Source organism: Pezoporus flaviventris, unplaced genomic scaffold, assembly GCF_033815535.1.
Source record: "Pezoporus flaviventris isolate CSIRO_AGI_PZ_B2104156 unplaced genomic scaffold, CSIRO_AGI_Pfla_v1 ptg000001l, whole genome shotgun sequence".
Lineage (NCBI taxonomy): Eukaryota > Metazoa > Chordata > Aves > Psittaciformes > Psittacidae > Pezoporus > Pezoporus flaviventris.
In genome coordinates, this window is record NW_026892549.1 from 3,420,090 (window position 1) to 3,440,308 (window position 20,219).

The 20,219-nt window shown below is 35.5% G+C and overlaps 1 protein-coding gene across 4 annotated transcripts in view; it reads left to right on the forward strand.

The window, feature by feature from the left end:
* The window catches only part of PTPN4 (protein tyrosine phosphatase non-receptor type 4), a 108,016-nt gene that overhangs the window by 52,932 nt on the left and 34,865 nt on the right, over nucleotides 1-20,219 (forward strand). For 3 of the 4 annotated variants that reach the window (XR_009745170.1, XM_061463753.1, XM_061463663.1), the window contains 6 exons: nucleotides 2,130-2,174; nucleotides 2,418-2,470; nucleotides 4,776-4,896; nucleotides 6,100-6,187; nucleotides 7,649-7,737; nucleotides 13,647-13,710. Coding sequence is in view for 3 of the 4 variants with exons in the window: in XM_061463753.1 (XP_061319737.1) it covers nucleotides 2,130-2,174; nucleotides 2,418-2,470; nucleotides 4,776-4,896; nucleotides 6,100-6,187; nucleotides 7,649-7,737; nucleotides 13,647-13,710 (460 nt within the window). In the remaining variant the exon portion in view is untranslated. The remainder of the gene's footprint in view (nucleotides 1-2,129; nucleotides 2,175-2,417; nucleotides 2,471-4,775; nucleotides 4,897-6,099; nucleotides 6,188-7,648; nucleotides 7,738-13,646; nucleotides 13,711-20,219) is intronic. The other variant, XM_061463578.1, reaches the window with a different exon arrangement.

The following is a 20,219-nucleotide window of genomic DNA, read 5'->3' on the forward strand; positions in this document are numbered from 1 at the left end:
AATGCTTTCTGACCTAATTTTGCAGCCATAAATGTTAACAGGAAAAATAGGAAAAATTTTACTTGTTCAGTGTATTTGTGAAGAGATGCTGAAGCTAAGCATGTGAGGCATATCCTTTTAATATATAGAATCATAGAAGGTTAGGGTTGGAACAGACCTTAAGAACATCTAGTTCCTATCCCCCTGCCATGGGTAGGGATGCCTGACACTAGACCATGTTGCCCAAGGCTCTGTCCCACCTGGCCTTAAACACTGCCAGGGATGGAGCATTTACCACTTCTTTGGTCAACCTGTTCCAGTGCCTCACCACCCTCCCAGTAAAGAACCTCCTTATATATCCAACCTGAACTTCCCCTGACGTGTCATTTATTGCTTTTTAAACAGTTAAAGAAATTTTCCTTTATCTGTCTCTCTTTTGGTTTCAATATGCATTTTTAGGTGGAAAATAAGAAAATATTTTGAGGTCTCTAAAGCCTGGCTGATCTCTCATTTTAACTTCTTGAAGTTAAGCTTCAACTAAGCTTCTTGCCATTCTGATTAGTTAAAGAACCTCTAGATGGTTTTGTATGAGTTGAGCACATGGGCTAACATCTTTGCTTGTCAGTCTGCAAGCGTCTTCCCTCATTTTCTTGCAAACATGGAGTGTTTACCTTTCCACTATATTTAGCTTGTAAATGATTGTATTTTTGTGTGTGTGTTTGTAAACATTTGTGGAAGTCTTTGAAGTAGGAATTAATCCACTTTCTGAAGACTATAAAGCTATGACAAGTCATGTTATGTGTAATAAAGTGATATATTTTGGTTTTAATGTCTTAGTGCAAGTCAGTATTGGGAAATATTTAATGTTTGGTTTCCATCAAACTTGAACTGTTTTTTATACGTAATTTTGATGAGTGTTTATAAGGAGTGGGTATGGCTGACCCTGATTTTGAATCAGAACTACAAGAAGGAAACCAGGTGATGACGATAATAACGATGATGAGGCAGGAGGTCCCAAACAGCACAAATTTGTAAGAAAGCAGGAATTATTAAATTTTCCATTCAGTGCAACTTTTAAATAAAAAGGCATTGGGGCCTAAATTCTCCAGCTGCTTTTATGCTCTATTATAAGGGGGTTTGTTGAAAGTTCAAGTTTGTGCTAACATCCTGCCATCTCAGTAAGTCTTGTCTGTTACCCCACTTAAATCTTTGTCGGTGGAGGTTTATGGCCGGTGTGATTTGCCACTTGATGTGAACATTTATACTTCTTTCAAATGGTCTAAAACCTTTGAGTGAAATATGAAGGAACAAGATTGAACGAAAAAGAGATTCATTCTGAGACGTGAACAAAATATCTGGGTTTTGTTGGAGAAACAAAGGAAGTAATTTAGAGGGAAATCTTTGCGGTTTAAGGTTTGTTGGGGGTTTTTAAGTCATAGTGTTTCTGCTGCTGCTGTTTGGTGATTAATAGTTCTTGTTTTAAAGTGTTCATCAATTCCTTTTGCTGATTTGAACAAGTAGACATGGGAAGACTTTATAAATTTCTAAAACAAGCCTTTCTCACATCATAATTAAAGAAAAATTAAGAAGTTTAGGGAAGTCAGTTGGAAGTCATTTCACATAATAGAATCCAACTTGTTTAAGAATGTAGCTCCAGAATACAAAGAGTAATTACTTTAATTTAAATGGAACCAGGGTAGTATCATACAGTTAATGAGATTAAATTAATTTTATCTGCCTGGAGTACAAATCCTTTTTATCAAAGTACCCCCATACACAGATGCAGACTTCAGCTTTTGAATGTCATATTGCCATTCATCATGAAGGCACTTCTTTTTCTTTGCTTTTTATTTTTTATGTTTAAGTTCAGCCTAAATACTTGAAAATATATCAGGTAGAATGTGGCATTTGCAGCCATTTAGTGAAATATAATGTAACTTCATAGCCTGTAAATAGTTTAATTTACAAAGCTATATTATTATTTTACTAATCAAGTTTAATTTCTTTCACATAGGAGTTTAAGAAATAGCATGCAAAATGTGAAGTTTTAGTTTTGCACTAACTGAAAGCAAAATGCATTTAATTGATGAAAAATGATTAAGTAATTGTAATTTTACTTACTGTGGTTTTTGTTTATTTCTTTACATAAGGTACCAGTATTTTTTGCAAATTAAACAGGACATTCTTACTGGAAGGTAAGACATTTTTGTTGTGTTAAATGTTAAATGGAACTTGAAAAAAATTAAAAGCTAATGGTGAGGGATTTTACCTTAAAAAAAAAAAAAATTAAAACAAATTATTGTTTATGCAATGAGGAATATGTATAATAATTATCTATCTAGTTTATTCATAGACTGAAAGGTGAGGCTTTCTCAAATAATTGAATTCCGTACAAAATAGGTAATTTTAATTTTTTTGTTAATTTAAAAACAAAACAGATTGCCGTGTCCTTACAATACTGCTGCTCTTCTCGCTTCCTATGCTGTTCAGTGTAAGTATCATAAGTATTCATGTGCATGTTAATACTAAAATACATAAAAAGTAGTATTAATTGGTTTCTAAAGACTGTAGTTTGTATGGCATTATATTGTGATGTTTGTGGACATGATGCTACTTTCTCATGATTAAGGTAATATGGTTGGTTGTTTTTTATCTCCAGCATGTTTTGCTGAATTAGAAATGGAAAAAATATTGGTAGCACTCTGCTTGCTTTCTTTAAACCCATGCTGTTAAAAAGTCCCAAAATAGCCCTCTTGTATTTCTGTGTTTTCTGAAGGAGGAGGGGAGTTCTTGAGAATGATGCTAAAGTGCTTTTTTAGACTCATAAACATTTTTAACATACCATACAGTGAATCTCCAAATAAGTGTGAAAAGAAAATTCTGGACATACATGGCCCAGAAGTCCAATACCCGTTTGGTCAATTTTTAGCCATTCAGTGAGTAGATCTGTGTTGAAGACCAAGATTTAGTCTTCTTCCTCCCTTTTCATTTTCCTTTATAAACTTAAATTGTTCAGTGGGTAAAAAGAAAACACAACACATAACAACCAACTAAGAGACTGTTCAGCACTTAGTTCCTGTAATTTGTGGTTGTCAGAAATTCAGTTTTACAAGCAATGCTGATATATCTATCTTTATTCATGTGTTTTTCTGCTATTAAAGATACTTATATGTACATTTAGTATGATGTAGACTTTGTACGTAGCAGAGAAGTAGCATCCATGTTAATCTTTTCAGGGAAAAAACGTATAGTAATGTTAATGTAATGTTTTATGTGCAGTTTTGATAGGTGGTCACCTTTTTCCAGATCAATAAGTAGAGCAATTTCTCTTAAACAAAGCTCCCATACTCCAGCTACTGGGAAATAGATACGTACTGCAAGTGCTGTCATGGCCTTTAGTGACATGGTTTAATGATGGACTTGGTGGTTATGGGGGAGCGATTGGACTTGATGATCTTAAAGGCCATACCAGCCTACCTGGTTATATGGTTCTATGATTCTGTAGTGGAGCAGTGAAAAGTTTATAACATTTTTAGCTTTGAACAATGCAATATATTTGGTTTTATAATATTGTAGAAGTGGTGGGTATGTGCAGTTTATTGTAGTTACTTTTATATGAGAGACTCTGCTGCTCTTAAATTTTACAATGTGCAGACCTCTGTCTAATGATTTTCTGTGCTGCCTGTTACTAAACTGTGTTTAGCTCTCAGGATTCTCTATATAGGTAGATATATAGGTAAATATATATAGGATATATATAATATAGGATTTTATATATAGGTAAATGGAAAATGTGTATCTCAGTCCCATAATCTCTCTAGTAGATTTTAGCAAGGCAGGCACTCTGTTATGAAACCCAGCCCAATTTTCCAGTTTTAAAACTATTTAAAATAGGATCTGTTTCTATTGATGAACTATTCCTGCTTTTCCTTTACTCCCACTCTGAGTGCCTTTATTCCTCTTGTCAGTTCTTCCATGCTCCGTGAAAGTGTCCGTAGTCCTGCCTAGAACCCCACATCATGCTGTGTTGCTGTGAACTTTCCAGTTTTCACATGTTGTGTTACTTATCTGTCACTGTAGATCTGTTACATAGATTGCAGATACTTAAAGCTGAATTTCTTTCATTGTAGGTAGAAAGCCTCAAAACCTGTATTTTTAGCAAATGTTGTTTGTATGTGTTTTTCTGACAACAAATGTGATTTTTAGTTCGGCTTAAAATTTGAAGAAAGTGTAAGAAATTATGTATACGCACTTTTTAGTAGTTTCAAGTAAAGTTTTCAAGTAAAGTAGTTTCAATGTGGGTGTATGTATGTGTACTTTTTTCCATACATATTATTGAATGTGCAAAAAATAGTTTACAAATGCTTCTAAATATATCTTGGTACAAAATGAGTTGGTGGGTTTTGCAGGTCCTAATGAAGATATAGCAATTGTGATGTTAACAATATATATATTATGTAATTACATGAAAGCAAACAAAGGTGAAAAAAAAAAAGAAAAAATACCTTCAGATATATATTTAGTGCTAGCCATTATGACAGCATTTATGAATTTGTGTATTAAAAATTAAACACTTTATAAACTTCCTTCATAAGTAACTACTCAAAGCTCTCTTTAAATATCATGAGAATGTGAGTGTATATTCAAAGGGGAAGAAAGGAGTACAAATGTCTTCTCTATTTTTGTTTGCTGTAGATCATAAAGTATGCGTGAGCAGACTCTTGTGAATTTTGGGGGCATTGCACCGTGCCAAGTACATCAGTGATAAACAATAATCTCTCTTTTTAATATTTTAGCTGAGCTGGGAGACTACAACCATTCAGAAAACTTTCCAGGCTACCTCTCAGACTATTCTTTCATCCCTAGCCAGCCTCAAGACTTTGAAAAAGAAATAGCAAAATTACATCAGCAGCACATGTAAGGATTAACAGCAGAAGTTATTGACTGACTTTGTCAAATCCTGACTGCTGGTGCTGTTCTGTTACAAAAAGAAAATGAGTGTTTTGTCTTAAAGGTTTCTGGGTTTTTTTTCTTGCTTGGTATATTTTCTTCTTAAGAGTATGTTTAATGTGGAGTTTTCTTATAGATAGTCTGTATAATGGTACCATTAATACTCTGCACAGATAGAATATCTATGACAGAATGACAGGGAAAATAAATGAAAAAATCAACATGTTAAAGGTACTAAAACCAGTATGTGTATGACACAGGATATTGCATTAGTAGGATATAATTTCTTTGAGGTTTTGTTTGGTTTTGTTTATTTTTCCACAGTGTTTGAGAATGCCTTGTGCATAAAGGCTCAGTTTTCATGGTGCTCTCACCAGTAAGCAAGAGTTACTTTAGAAGTAACAAAGTCCTTTTCTTCAATATCTGCTCTTTCCTGCATGCAAGTTTGTGACCTTTTACTAAAGAGGAAAAGGCAGTGAAGTAATGGAAAATATATTTATTTATTTATTTATTTATTTTTTAGTGTGTAACATTGTGGTACTTTTTCAGTGATAGTTGCTTGGTATTTCAGAACTTAAGTGCCTTTTGTTATAGTTAAGTTTAACAAAAGGTAAGCTATGTTTACAAAAACATTCACTTAACTGAGGCATAATTTTGGTTTTAGAAACTACTGAATATTATATTACCTTTAAGTCAATGGCTTAGCAAATTCTGTTTAGTGGGATAAAGAAATTTAAAGTGACTTGCTGGTAAATTGAACTTTAAGGGTGAATTTTGGGTAGGAACTGTTGATACCAATACAAAATACAGGACCGCAAAAGCGATTTCCAGATTCTAGAGCTCCACAGGTATTTAAATGGTACAGTGCATTAGAATCAAAACGTGTGCACAGCACAGCGCAACGAGCTGTGTTGTGGACTATAGTCAGCACTTTGTCTACGCAAAGTTGGTTTTTTTTTCTGTTAAAAAGGCTTTTAACCTGAGCAGAACGTTTTTTGTTTTTTTTTTTCTGTTAAAATTTTTGGGTTACAGTCTATATATGTCGAGAAAGGAAATTCAAATATCAGGGTTGGGATAAAAGTCATAAAATACATGCAGATTTTGAGCTCACTCGGGTGCCTGATGTGGGGGATGTGTTATAATGTTTCTGATTTAGCTTCTGTCTTTCAGAGGATTGTCTCCTGCAGAAGCAGAGTTCAGTTATCTCAATACAGCACGTACCTTAGAACTTTATGGAGTTGAATTGCACTATGCTAGGGTAAGTTTAGATGAACTAGTATTGAAATGTAAAAATGGATTCCTCTGAGATTTATGGGAAAATAAATGCTTATTTTTAGTAAGTTTTCCTGGCTGCTGCTTACAAGAGAAAAAAAAGGAAAATAATATCTTATTAGGTAACTAACTGTGATTTACTTATTTTGGTAGCTGCTGCTTCCCTCTAGTGAAGGTATTTCTTTGCTTAAATCTGGGCTTAGTAATATACATGTTGTTATCGTTGAGCCTTTTTGACCTGAATGCCAGTTCAGTTGGCTACAGGTGAATAAGGAATATGTACTTGTTGAATGTGCTTTTGGTATTTACAGTTCTGTCAGCTTTGAAAAATATTTAATCTGGTTCCTATTAGAACCAAATTATAAATCATTGGTTTTATGTAATATGAACTGTTAATATAAAGTGAGGTGCTATAATTTCATATAATATCAGTTATATCTGGTAAAGCAAGGCGCTCAAGGTCTTGACTCAAACAAGCTTAACCTGTCAGTACAGTGCTATTTCTGCAGAGCTTCTAAATATATTTGATTTTTAGTAGCTAAGACACCTTTTTTTTTTTTTTTTTTAAATATTCTTGTCCTACTCCATAAGGTTAAAGAAACAGGTAATAGAATTTGAAATTAATTATTTCAAATAGGATCTGTTTCTGTCGGTGAACTACCTGGACTTCTTTCCTGCCTTCCCTTTCCTTGATTATCCTCCCACTCCATGGGTGCCTTCATTCCTCTTGTCCATTCTTCCATGCTCCATGAAAGTGTCAGTAGGCCTGTCCAGGACCCCACATCATGCTGTGTTGCTGTGAACTTTCCAGTTTTCACATGCTGTGTTACTTATCTAGCACTGTAGATCTGTTACATGGATTGCAGTTATTTAAAGGTGATTTTTTTATTATAGTTATAATCACACTTCTGTCTATATCCTACTAATATCGTGCACATACAAAGAAATCTATAGCAGGTGTTTGATTAGAGTACAAAGATATTTCAGGAAAAATGTGCTATTTAAATATGCTTATAATATTGTTTGTTTTAGAATCTCTCCTCTCTCTGTTCTGAGATTGCAATTTCATTTCAGGTAGGAATTTAAGTTGCTGGTTGCTTTTAGTGTAGCAAATCTCAAGCCAGTCTCTTAGTACTTTTGTTTGTAATGAACTGTTAGGATACTCTATATTATGTATTTATTCAAAGTTGGTGGGAGACAGAAGATCTAACTTAAGAAATTAAAATTCTGTGGTAGTGTATGAAGAACTCGGAGCAAGCATTCGGCCTTGTCCTAAATAGTAATGAATAGTTCTTTCTTGTCTTATTAAAACATATTTCCTTCCATGTTAACTGTGATCTGTTGTACTATGGTAATTACGTATTTAGAGAGAGAGATGAGTATGAATGTATATGAGGTTTCAAACATTTATATTGTTCTTCAAGTAATTTTCTCTTTTCTTTTAAAGGATCAGAGTAACAATGAAATAATGATTGGAGTGATGTCAGGTGGAATACTAATTTTTAAGAACAGAGTACGAATTAACACTTTTCAGTGGTAAGGACAGCTGTTCAAGCTAATATTTTTTGTTTAGTGTTTCTCAAGATATATTTTAACCATTGTCAGTATCACATGCTTTACAAAAAGAGTGAAACTTCATTGTAGTGTATCAAGTTGAAATGATTTAACTTTCGCTGTGTGATGGGTAATTTTATGATGGGGTTTTTGTCTTGTTCTGCATGCTGTTAAATGTTTGTGGTGCAAACTGTAATGAATTTTAAAGCAGTTTTTCTTCAGAAGTTTGCAAGCATACTTTGTTTAATTTACTGTATAACCAGGGCCAGTGTTATGGTCTAGCCCATAGTCTTTAAAGAGACAACTGATCTTAAAAATGCTAGCCTGGAGAGTGATTACTCTTACCTGTTTTGTCACATATCACTTGATTGCACTGTGTGTGTAAATTTTAATATAGGTATGGTACTTGAGGATAACCGAGGTAGAGCATTCAGAACATTGTCATCTCTTCATCCCCAGATAACCATTTTCATGATAAGGATCAAAAAAGTGTGTTTATTCCAGTGTTGTAATTTATTTCTCTTGTAACTAAAATAATTTTTAAAACTGTTCTATAAACACAGGGGTTATCCTCATTAAATATATTACTCTAATTATTAGTCTTTTTAAGTTGGGAGCCTGTTCTTATTTATACACATAAGGGAAAAGATCTAAAAGAAATTCTGTTCTGCACTGTAAGTTCCGTAGTACTCAACAGAAGTTGTGTTACCTTCTCCAATGCTTTTTTTGAGTTCCCTCAGAAGTAGCCTTCCCTTGGTTTCATTTGTCTGCCTTGGAATCTACTTTGACAGCCGTACTTATTACATATGTTGTAGAGTATGCTATAACAGCATTCTCAGTGGACAAAGTCAGCCATATGAAATTATCAAAATAGACATTAGTTCATGAGGCACAAAAGCTGTTCACTCTAGAAAAATAATGAAACATTTTACGTTTTCATTTGCTACTGGCGTGTGTGGTTGGACATTGCAGCCCTGGACTTTAGAATTCTAAGGTTCTTGGCTGGACTGTAATCTTTGTATAAACAGATTAAATTGATTACCACAATTGAAACTTTTCTCTGAGTTCAAAATGATATGGGCAGTTGAAATCCTTGGGTTTTGCTTATTTTCTGTTAACACATGGTAAGATCTATTACCTATAGTTAGTGACCTGTTTTCACTTAGTAAGTTCCCTTGCAGAGATGCAAGATATTAGTCACAGTCTTGATCTTTCCTGCAACCCAAGGAATTTTTGCAACATTCTGGTTTTCTATGCTAAGCTCAGTTTCGAGTGTTGTAGGATATTATGCATTTTGTGGTTTACCATGTTGGCAGTGTGAATGGTCAACTTTCAGTAGATTTTTTGAGAGAAATTTAAAAAAAGCTACGGCATAGCGTGCTATCCACAGACAGATACAACTGAACATGATAAGCATTTGCCTGTAAGCATTCAAGGGAAAGTAAGCCTGAGACAATTATGGAGCATGTAAGTTTTCAGTGTCCATGGTTACTTGGATAAATTAAAAATAGATCTTGCAATGGGAAGTTTGAAGCTACTGTACTACTCAGTCAGACCTGCCTTTGTATTAGTGACACATAGTAAGAAAGATACCTTTCATTTGGTAAGAGCTCTGAAGTGTTAGAGCCGTTTCTGGGTTAAGGCTGCTTTATAAATGCAATACTGTAATAATCAGGAAGGTTTTAATTCAGACTGCTTTTACTGCTGTTATTTTTGGGAAAACATTAGTAGAAATCTGTTCTATAAAACACACCAGTAAATTACTGAGTGCGTACAATATAAGTCATAATTAAGCTACATGCCTCTACTGGAAGCTGGAGGTTTCTGTGAGCTCTGCTTCATATTGTTTGTATGCCAAGAATGCTGATCTAAATTCTTAGTGTGGTTTTGTGTGTGTGTGTAATTACTTAAACAGTTCTTCTTTGTGTTCAACTATATCAGCTGACATGGGGGATATTAATTTCTTCCTGTGAATGCTATAGTACCAACATAAAAAAAAAGAAAATAGAACCAAACCACACCCCCGTCCGCCTTGTCCTATTATAGGCTTTCTATGAGTAATAACGTGAAATGTCAGTTCTTGCAATATAGCTCAGTAACAGACCTATTACCTTTCCTTTTTATCCATAGTCAGGCAGCTGCTCCAGTGATACCAGTACTGATACTTTTTCTTCTCACTTCCATTTACTCTTGCTCCTGTGCACCTGAAGCTGTGTAACGTCTTCCCAGTGCTTTATGGCTACAGAGAATGTTTAGATATCCCTTTTTCAGTACTCCTGAGATGAGTTTTGGGACAAGTGAGAGGGTAGACACACATGTATGTGAGAAGAAATAAAGGTTTAACTGTATAGCTCAGAAGAATTAAGTAAAATGCCTTTATCCTCTCCCTCTTAATTTGATATTATATCTAAATTGCATATTATGGACCTTATGATCCTGGAGAGAAATGAAACAGGAGGGAGACAAGGCAGGAGTAAGGCAAAACAAAAGAGACTGCCTTTTATCCAGTGTGTCCTAATTTGATCTTCCTGTATTGTGGGTAATTTCTCATTTCCCCAGACCGTGCTACCAGGCACAGTGACCTGTGAATATGGGGAGTAGATTTTGCCTTTGAAAAGCATGGAGTACCTCAGCATTTCCTTTATCACTAGATCACCTGTTTACCAGTGGAGACAGGCTTTCCTTTGTCTCTCTTCTGTGGTCTCTGTCCACTTTGAAAGCTTTGTTGCCTTTTACATCCATTGCCAGTTGTAATTGCAGTTGAGTTTTGGATTTCCAAGTTTTATCCTTGAATGCCTAGGTGGTACTTCTGCGTTCCTTCTTGGTCGTTTGATCCTGCTTCCATGTCCTGTACGCTTTCTTTTGTGTTCTCGTCAGCAGTTCAGAGTTTACCCAAGTTGGCCTCCTCACATACTGGCGTATTTTCTAGCATGTTGGGATTGTACTGAATTGAAAAGATTGTCCTTTTAGATTGGCTATCTCTCCTCAGTTCCTGTGCCTCAAAACGCAGCTTCCAAGGGATTTTACCTACTAAAGCTCTAAGCAAGCTGGAATTTCTGCTTCTGAACTCCACAGTGGTTTAGTTTATTGCATCCCTCCTCACTGCCCTCAGGATCTTTAGTTTCACCGTCTCACAGCTGCTGGAGCAAAGTTTGTGTTTGCTAAATCTGGACAGTCTTTCCTTGTTTGTGAGTTGTGATACCAAGAGTATCTTTGCTAGCTGACCAGTCCAAAATCTGTGTCCGCGGAGTCTTGGACAAGAAATTTGCTGGATTGCTTGTGTCCTGCCTTATCAGGGAGGGTTGGTGAAGTCCCTAGTGAGATATCATGAGACTCCTTCCACGTGTTTGAGTACAGTCTTCACTTTAGATAAAGACTTTTACATATCTCTTCATTTAAAAGATGTATCTTATAATTTAGGATGTCTGAGGTGACTGGAAAATTCTACCAGGAAAATATTTTTTTTATGCCTGCTTGTTCTTACCCTTTTCTTTGGATACGCACCATTGCCAAGAGTTGGAGAAAGAAAACACAGGCAGACATGCGTTTACTTTGACTGGATATGGATATTCTTATTGAATGACTAGCAAGGTATTAGCAGTGCATATGAACTCTGTATTTTTTTTTAATAGCTGAGATTCAGCTTTGCTGAGTCATTTCTTTATACTTGAACAGTGACTTTTGCAGTTTGAGTTAGACCTTATTTGCTCATGTTACAGTTTTGAGTCCGTTCCAGATGCTTTCAGGCTTAAAAGTCAGCTGACCTCACTGCCTAAATTATGGGGTAAGATTAAAAACCAGTATGTGTAGCTTCCATCCTTATCATACTCCCCGAGTCTGTAAATCACTAAAGGCAGTTATTTCTTTAGCACAAGAGGGAAAACAAAGAGTAAAACTTAGTAATATATTTTTATAAACAGAATAATTTTGATTTTTATTGTCAGGTTTTCTGTTGGCATGCTAAGCATCTGAGATGTTGTAGAGCATGTGCAGCTCAGTTTTCAGAAGAGGTATATGTTAAAATGTTCTTTTAATTGCTCTGTACTCAAAAATTTTGGAAAATTAATCCTGACCTACTTCTGGTTAACTGCATCCTAAATAGCCTCATGAATCTTTTTTTTCTGTTTATTTCCACAGTCGAACTGCTATAATCATAGAACCATAGAATCGCCTTCATTGGAAGGGACCTTAAAGGTCATCTGGTTCCAACCTCTCCCTGCCATGGGCAGGGATGTTAGTCCCTAGTCACTAATGTTCATCCCATCCAGCAAATTTAAGACTCATCCCTAATTATTCTGAAGTGATTGTCAGAGGAGGTACTAAGAAAATTGCTGCACTGCTTGCTTTTTTTTTCTTTTTATAACTAATGGCAAACCTAGGAAAGAAAAGATAAATAGGAAAAGATTTCAATAAGCATAATGTAAAGGCTGATATTTACAGACTGCTTGTATGTTATTAGAGATAGAAACTCTCTTAGTGAATTAGAACATCAAAGATAGGTTCCTCTCTGAATAATCCCCTGGAGAAAAATTTAGCCATTTGCTTTATTTAAGATTCTATATATCTATTTCTATATATAGTTATCCAACTTAGGTGTCAGTGTTTTGATTCTCATCCTTCCTAGTCCGGAGGGTTTTTTATTCAGTAAGTTGATTAATATGCAAGTAATAATTCCAGTCTTTATTAATGTCCCTGTATATTCTTCATTAATAAGTTTATGATGAAAATTGTAACACTGTCTTCACTGATGTGTTGGGTTGTTTTTTTTTAATTATGGGGTTGGTTTTGGTTTGGGTTTTTTTGTTTTTGTTTTTGGTTTTTTTTGGCTCGCTTTTTTGGGGGTGGGGGGGACTTTTCTTTTCTTTTTTTTTCTTTATTTTGTAGCTTCACCAAAGCCCATATAATAGCTTGAAGTACAGGGACCATCAGATTACAGTTCAGATTAGTAAGGGTGCTCTGTATAAACATGCTGTCTAAAAGGTTGATTTTAAGTCCTGAAGAGTTTGCAGTGTAATTTCCTGCAAGGTAGCTGTGTGATCCAGATTGTCTTTTGCTTTGAGTTTCATGACAGTTGTCAGCGAAATCTCCTTTGAGTGACCAAAATAACACTCCTCTATATTTAATAAAGGATGCACATTATCTTAATATTGCATTTCCTTGAAAAAGTATGTAATTAGATTGTGATGGAAATATGGCCTGTCTTTTCCCATTTAGCATAACTAGCATTGCAGTGACTATGCAAAATTGTCTGGAGTTCCTGTCAGCATCTCATATGTTTATAGACAACCTACAAGATGAAAAGATCTGTAGGCTGATTTTTCCCTGTCATGTGATATTTTAAATGTTTTTTCCTCCTTACAGTGTGATAATTTTTTTTTCTTTGTTTTTAACTTGATAAATACAAAGATTGTAAGTCTTTATCTCTGTGCTTTTGTCTTAGCTATTTTACTAAAACAAGTTCTGGTTATATTTAAAGGCATATAAGAACCTAGAGAAAGAATGTCTTTCAGGAATCATGTGAAGTTGAAAGTTGGGTTTTTTTTTCATATTTTAAAGGATAATGAAAGCGGTCTCAGAAAAGAGAACATCTGGTTGGAATGACCTGGGGATTGGAATAGCTCTTTGGAACTGGGAAAAGATATTTAAATTAGCAACTGTCTTGGGTTTAGGGTAGAAACAAGGGAGTTTGATAAATGACTTAAATATAGGTCTTACAAATTTCAGATTATACAAGCTATTTTATGTAATCTTTGATATTTAATTTTTTGTCATTGGAAATTAAATGAAATCTGTTCTCTCTAGAAAGTGTATTTTCAGTAGGTGTATTTAAGCCTTTAACCATGACTCAGTATATTAAGTGTTTAAATACTGTGATTTTATTTTTCATTTAGGTTGAAGATTGTAAAAATTTCTTTTAAGTGCAAGCAGTTTTTTATTCAACTTAGGAAAGAATTGGTGAGTACTGCTTTAAATATCATAAAAATGAAAGCAACGAAATCACTCCATACCATATGCCTGCATTATACTGGCTGATACTATGTTGATTCTTGCCTTTATCTGCAATTAAAAGTTCAGTTTCACCAACCTTCCAGCTATTTCAGTTTTTAAGTGGACCATTACAGTGCTTCGTACTTCTTTCTTCCATTTAATTTGCCTTATATTTTAGATATGTTTAGTTTTACATTTGTGTACAGGAAATGCAACTTGCTTATATGAGACAAACATTGAAAAGGTTGAAAGTAAATCAATGTTAAATTTAAATTCCGTAAGAAACCAAATTAAAACTAAAGGTAATTCTTAATGCTGCTTCAGTTGTGCATGTGCTTGTAAGGAAATGTTTCATTAAAACATGCTGATTTGCATTATTCAGATTTAGTAATACAAGTTGGCAGTATTACTTATATTTAAACAGAAGAGGTAAGAAAGTCTTTGCAGGTTTATATTGCATATGGCAATTTTTTATGCTTACTTCTAAGTTTGGGGAAAAAGTTGAAGCTTTCTGTGAAGAACATGTAGGTTTCACTGCTTGTGGTGTGTGTTTGCTACCCTGTGAAGTACTGCAGGACCACTGCACATTTAATTCAGCAAGAAATGGATTGTTCCATGCCTCCAAGAGATTAGTCTAAACCCAATACAGTTGTATCACTGGGAAAAGATGGAGAAATTAATTAAAAATATGACTATGTGATTAACTCATCAGATTAGCTAGAAGGTTTTGTACAGTTCTTACAGCTTAAAGGATTTGAAGACCTGAAATGCAGACTTACTGACTAGATAAAAAAGGTGTATTCTAGGTAGAAATACATCCTGAGTATTATAGGACTATTCCAGATTTAGAGGCAATATGGTTAAACAAGAAAAATGTAAGGAGGAAATACCTGTTATGACAGATCAGGGTAATGGCTGGTGACTAGTACTGATACTGAAAATAGGAGTCAGGTGTATCCCTTAAAAGCAGGCTCTTTAAAATGAGGCCCAGGAGTTTGCAGTTTTCACAAATGGAACTACCTGGTCACATGCAGACACCTTGTTCTGAATTAGTTAGCAGGAGAGGTTTAACCTGTGTGCCTTGGAATAGTGTGTGGAGCTATCAGTTCAGAAGTAGAATCAGACGAGTTAGAGGATTTTGAAGTAATTCTTCAAAGAAAGAAATTCTTCTGGAGAAAGAAACGGATTTTAGATAGTACATGAAATAAATGAGAATACCTGTAAATGTGAAAAATACCTGTAAATGTGAAAAAAAAAAAAAAGGGATGGTACAGAAGGGTGGAGGGAATATTTCAGAGAAATACCAGAGACACAGGTATTTCCTATTACCCTACAGGAGCTATATGCTAGTTCTCAAAGGTAAACCAATCTCTGAAAGACCAGATGTCAATTTTGTCTTGATACCAGTGTGTGTAACTTCCATTACTACTGCAGGAATGTTGTATTTAGACCTGAGATAAGAATGTGGGCTTTTATTTGGAATTCAGAAACTACAAACTACAGTTGTTTTGTAAGTCAGAACTTGAGGAAAAGCCTGTGGTATCAATGTTCAGGGCCTTGAAGACTAAGATATGTAGAAGTAAAATTGGATTTGGTGTAGTACTTAAGTGTTTTCTCTTATTTTCTGGAGAAAAAAAAAAAATCTGCATATAATCAAAGGTAATATAATTTTTTTCTAATTTTTTTTTCTGTTCCTTGTTAATACTCTGCATATTGCTACTTGCAGCAGAATGTAGTATATGTAACTACTATAATTTCTCTTCTGAGGCATCTTATCGAAGCCAAAAAATTAAAAAGCCTTATACTGTTTTCCTTAAAACTCTATGTATCAGATGAAAACTGATGGCAAGAACTTAATTTTCATTCATTCCAAGTCATGAATATCATGAGATCAAAGCTCAAATTTGGCTTCCAAAGAAATCGTACCTGAACTATTTTTTTAATCAAACCTTATATTAAAATTATTTCCAGCTATTTTCCCAGAGTAGACTTGTAGGATAAGATTCAGCTCACCTATACTCTGCTTCAGTTAAATTAAAAGAACATACTTTCGTGATAATTATCTCACTGAAGTCAGTCATTAGACTTCCTCCGTAGTAACCAGGCACATGGAAAGGGTGGAACATCTTGCATGAATTGCAAGTACGTTTTACAATGGAATAAGTTGCTCTCTGGTGGTATATGCTTACTTGTGCTTTCACACCCATTAACAATAAAGGAAGCCTAAATGACTCTCTTTAGGCAGAAGAAACTAGGTGAAGTGACTCAAGTGATTGCACATTTGGTATGTAAAATAGCTTTGGTCTAGTGCTTTGACTGTATACTTAAAAGCACCGATGTGGCAGTGAAAATATATTCTTGGTATGCTGATGATGTGTTTTGAAGTTTTGTGTAAATTTATACCAAATTCTACAGCTGAATAACCATATTTATTCAGATGCAAAGCTGAGATATTATAGGGTATTAAATTAGCGGACTTGAGAGAGGAATTCTATTTTTTCAAAACTGGGCTACGTACGCTTTTAAATAGTCCTAAACAGGGATTTTTTGAATACTGTTAATGAGTATTGAGAGCTTTTAATTCCAACTGTCCTCCAAAGTGCAAGTGCCTTATCTTTTAATCATCTATTAATTTTATTCTCTGGCTTGGCATTGCTTAGAGGCATCAACATAAGTAAAGAATTATTTGCCTACTTTTAATAGATTATATCTGTGTTTAAATAAATCACTTGAAGTCAGATGAAGCTGTCTAACATCAGTCATTTTCCACTGGTAGCATAACGTAATCTTGAATGGAAGCTGGTTATATATTCTGACAATTATATAGCTGGAGCATGCGTCCAGTGAAGTAAGTTTTCTTTCCATTGTTTGTTTATGATTTTGTGGAGGGAAAAGAATGTTTCATGTGTGACTTCTTCATCCAACATTAGAAGGTCTCTGAGCCATAATTTTAGTGGCAGGATTTTTTTCACCGTATTTTTATTTATTCTTCCAGTTCCATATGCTGCTTCCCTTCCATGCTTTGAAGCTGCTTGAGAATAATTCAGTAGTTTCATTTTTCTAGATGTTTCCATAAGATTCTCTGGTTTTAGTTAGTGGTATCCTGAGCTGTTGTAATATAAATAGCATCAAACTCATAATGCTGTGCAGCATACTTTAGTGGTCTTGATGCTTTGACAGCCAAATAAACTGTTCAAGATTTTCTTCTGCACTTTCAGAGCTCAGATGTCCACTGAAAAATTATTTGAGTCTGTAACAAAACCATACCATGTGTATTGTCCACGACCAAGGCTTGGTTTCAGTGAGTGGTCAAATATTTCTATTTGTTTATTTATATATAAAAAAATAAAATAGGTTATATATCTGAAGTTTGGGCTTAGAATTTTTTCTTCTTACTGACTTCTAGAAAGAAATTGGGCTAGAATCACAAGGTGATGTATGGGTTTCTCTTCCCAAGTACATACTTGATATTAAGTAACACTGGCATTTTTTAGATGCCTATTTGATTGTTGCCTAATCCTCTTGAAGTTTCTGTCTTGTTTTGTTTTGTTTTGGTGTGTTGTTTGTTTTTTTTTTTGTGAAGAGCAGATACTGTTGGTATAATCTGCATTGAATTTAAGCTTCTACAGGACTTTTTTCCACTACTTCTGCAATATCTAGAGTCTCTGGTGCATCTGCCGTTTATAAATTGCAAGTCATTTTGTCTCTGAGATGGGGTAGGGAATTTTTGCATTGTTCTGGTATTTTTTTTTGCTTAGGCAAAGTGAAACAGACCCCCTAGAGAGTATGTTTTCCAGCCCAGTTTCTGGCCTCACCAGTAAGAGGTCTGCTCTGAATCCCCTGTTTCAAGCCATGGAGTGGCTTGTGTTGGATGGGACCTTTAAAGATCATCTAGTTCCAACCCCTCTGTTATTGGCAGGGACACCTTAACTCGACCAGGTTGCTCAAAGCCCCCGTCCAGCATGGCCTTGAGCACTGCCAAGGATGAGGCAGCCGCAGCTTTTCTGGGCAGTCTGTTCCAGTGTCTCACCACGCTCATAGTGAAGAATTTCTTCCATTTGTCTCATCTAAATCTACCCTCTTTCAGTTTAAAGCGATTCCCCCTTGTCCTGTCACTACACATCCTTGTAAAAAGTCTGCAGCTTTCCTGTAGGCCCCCTTTAGGTACTGGCTGCTATGAGGTGTCCCTGGAACCTTCTCTTTTTCAGGCTGAATAAGCCCAACTCTCTGAGCCTGTTGTCGTAAGAGATGAGCTCCAGCCCTCTGATCATCTTCATGGCCCTCCTCTGGACTCAGTCTGATAGGTCCACATTGTTCTTATTTTGAGGGCCCCAGAGCTGGATGCAGTACTGCAGGTGGGGTCTTACAAGAATGGAGTCGAGGAGAATCACATCCTTCTGCCTGCTGGCCACACTGTGTTTCCTGCAGCCTGCATATGGTTGGATTTCTGGGCTGCAGTTCCAACTGCTTCACTCTTCTCCCTCTCTATATTAAGCAGACTATTTTCCTCTCTCTAATAGGAACCATGGACACAATTAGTAAGACAGTAATTTCAGAGCAGAATCCAACTGTAACTCCCTGAGGTTGTCTTCTAACACTGTCTCAGCAGACCTAAGGCCCTGAAATACCTGTATGTCATTGTCCTACAGAGCATTCAGCATCTTCCTGGAGTCTTGTGCTATAAAAACATTCCCATAGGATGCAGTATAACCATCCTGTTATTTTGTGTGCTTTTGGCTGAAGTACGTGGACACTATGAACGTTGCCTTGGGGTCTTATGCTGACCTCTCATTGTTTCAAGCCTACGATTTTCAAGGAAAACAGTGGCAATCTTAGGCTAAGTCCAGCTACAATACAGCAGTAGAGCCAGGGCTTGCACTCCAGAGTCATCAGCAAAGATTAATTTCAAGTGCCAGACTTATGTTTTGGTATTACAGAAGCTGCAGGTATGGACAGGAGAAGGATGGGTGCACTTAGGAGCCAATATCTTATACTCTTCTGTAGCTTAAAGATGGATTCGTAGCTGTAATTAAGATGAAGGGAAGGGTCTGAGAAACACTTCTCTCTGCACTGCAATGAAAGCCTTAAAAGCTATGAATAGAACTATTGTTGAAGTACCTTTAAAGCTCTAACACACCAAGTTCCTGTGAAAGTGCTGTTTCGCATTACAATTAAGCTGATCTAGCTGCAGCTCCTTCTCATCATGATACCAGCTCCTCCTTCATGCTTCATGCCTGATCTAGTGATCAGATGGTGCCATGAGAATCAGATCAGCTCCTTCTCTGGAATACAAAATAGGGGGAACAGCAGGGATTTTATTTTTCCCCAACCCATAATTATAATGCTTTGAGTGACATGAAAATGTATGATCATCAGTTCATATAATGTGTCAAATTCTCTTTTCAACAGTGTAAAAGTCTGACAGAGCATTAAAATTTGCTACATCATGAGAACTTCCTGTTGGAACTTAACATCTGAGCTGGCTCATCCTTTACTGTATCCAGATGAGGCAGTTCATAATTTTACATAGTTAGTTGGTCTCTTGCAGAATAGCAATGTATCTTGTTTATATTATTGTACATTTACTTTGTTCATAAAGCCTTTTCTAACTGAATAGGTAATGGATTTAATTTGTTTTGTTAACATGTCTAGAAAATACAGGGAACAGCTGTCAATACCTGGAAATTAAGAGAATGTAGCACATTTTTTAAGTTGAAATAAAGTATCAGGTTTTAGTTTCTTGGATGTAATTTCTTGAATTTCACCAATAGATACTCAGGACTTGATGTTTACTCTTTAAATCCATTTTATTGTTTACCCTTCATCATGCAGCTGAAAATACAGTGCTGTTCTTAGCTGTTGGTCATGAGGACTTCCCAAATACAACACTGGGAGAAGAGTTGCAGGTCTCTGCCCTGGTATTTCAGCAAATCTAAAGATGAGCAGACCAGCAAATGTGTAACTTGGAAAAGGAGTTACTGCTAAGTGGAAACAGTTCAGGTGTGCTGAATGTTGGGAAGGATTTAGTACTGTGAAGAGAAAGCAGAGTGCTGATGGTGTTTTTTGACCTACAAAGATTGTAATCAAGCTCCCTCAACAGGCAGAATAGCTTAGCTTGTTTTGCACTTTTGCCTCTTTGCTTTACCAGGAATCGAATTAATCATTTAGAAGCGTGAACATCAGTTGCTGTCAAGATCAGTACCTGGTCCCAATTTGTAATTGGCACATGTGTGTGGTAGTTCCTCGCCTTAACTTCGGGAATCTTGAACCAGGGAATCATGTTGCTTCAGAATTCTTTAATCAGAGAAATGTTTTAATGCAGCTTGGGTCCTGGCTTTTGGGACCATTTCCATCTATTTGCTTCAGTATCACTACACTGACTGTTAACCTTTTAACAGGCTCAGTAAAAAAAAAATTGTTTAAAGAACATATTTTTAGAGGGTTTATTATCTTAAAAATACTTAAGAGGTATTTTT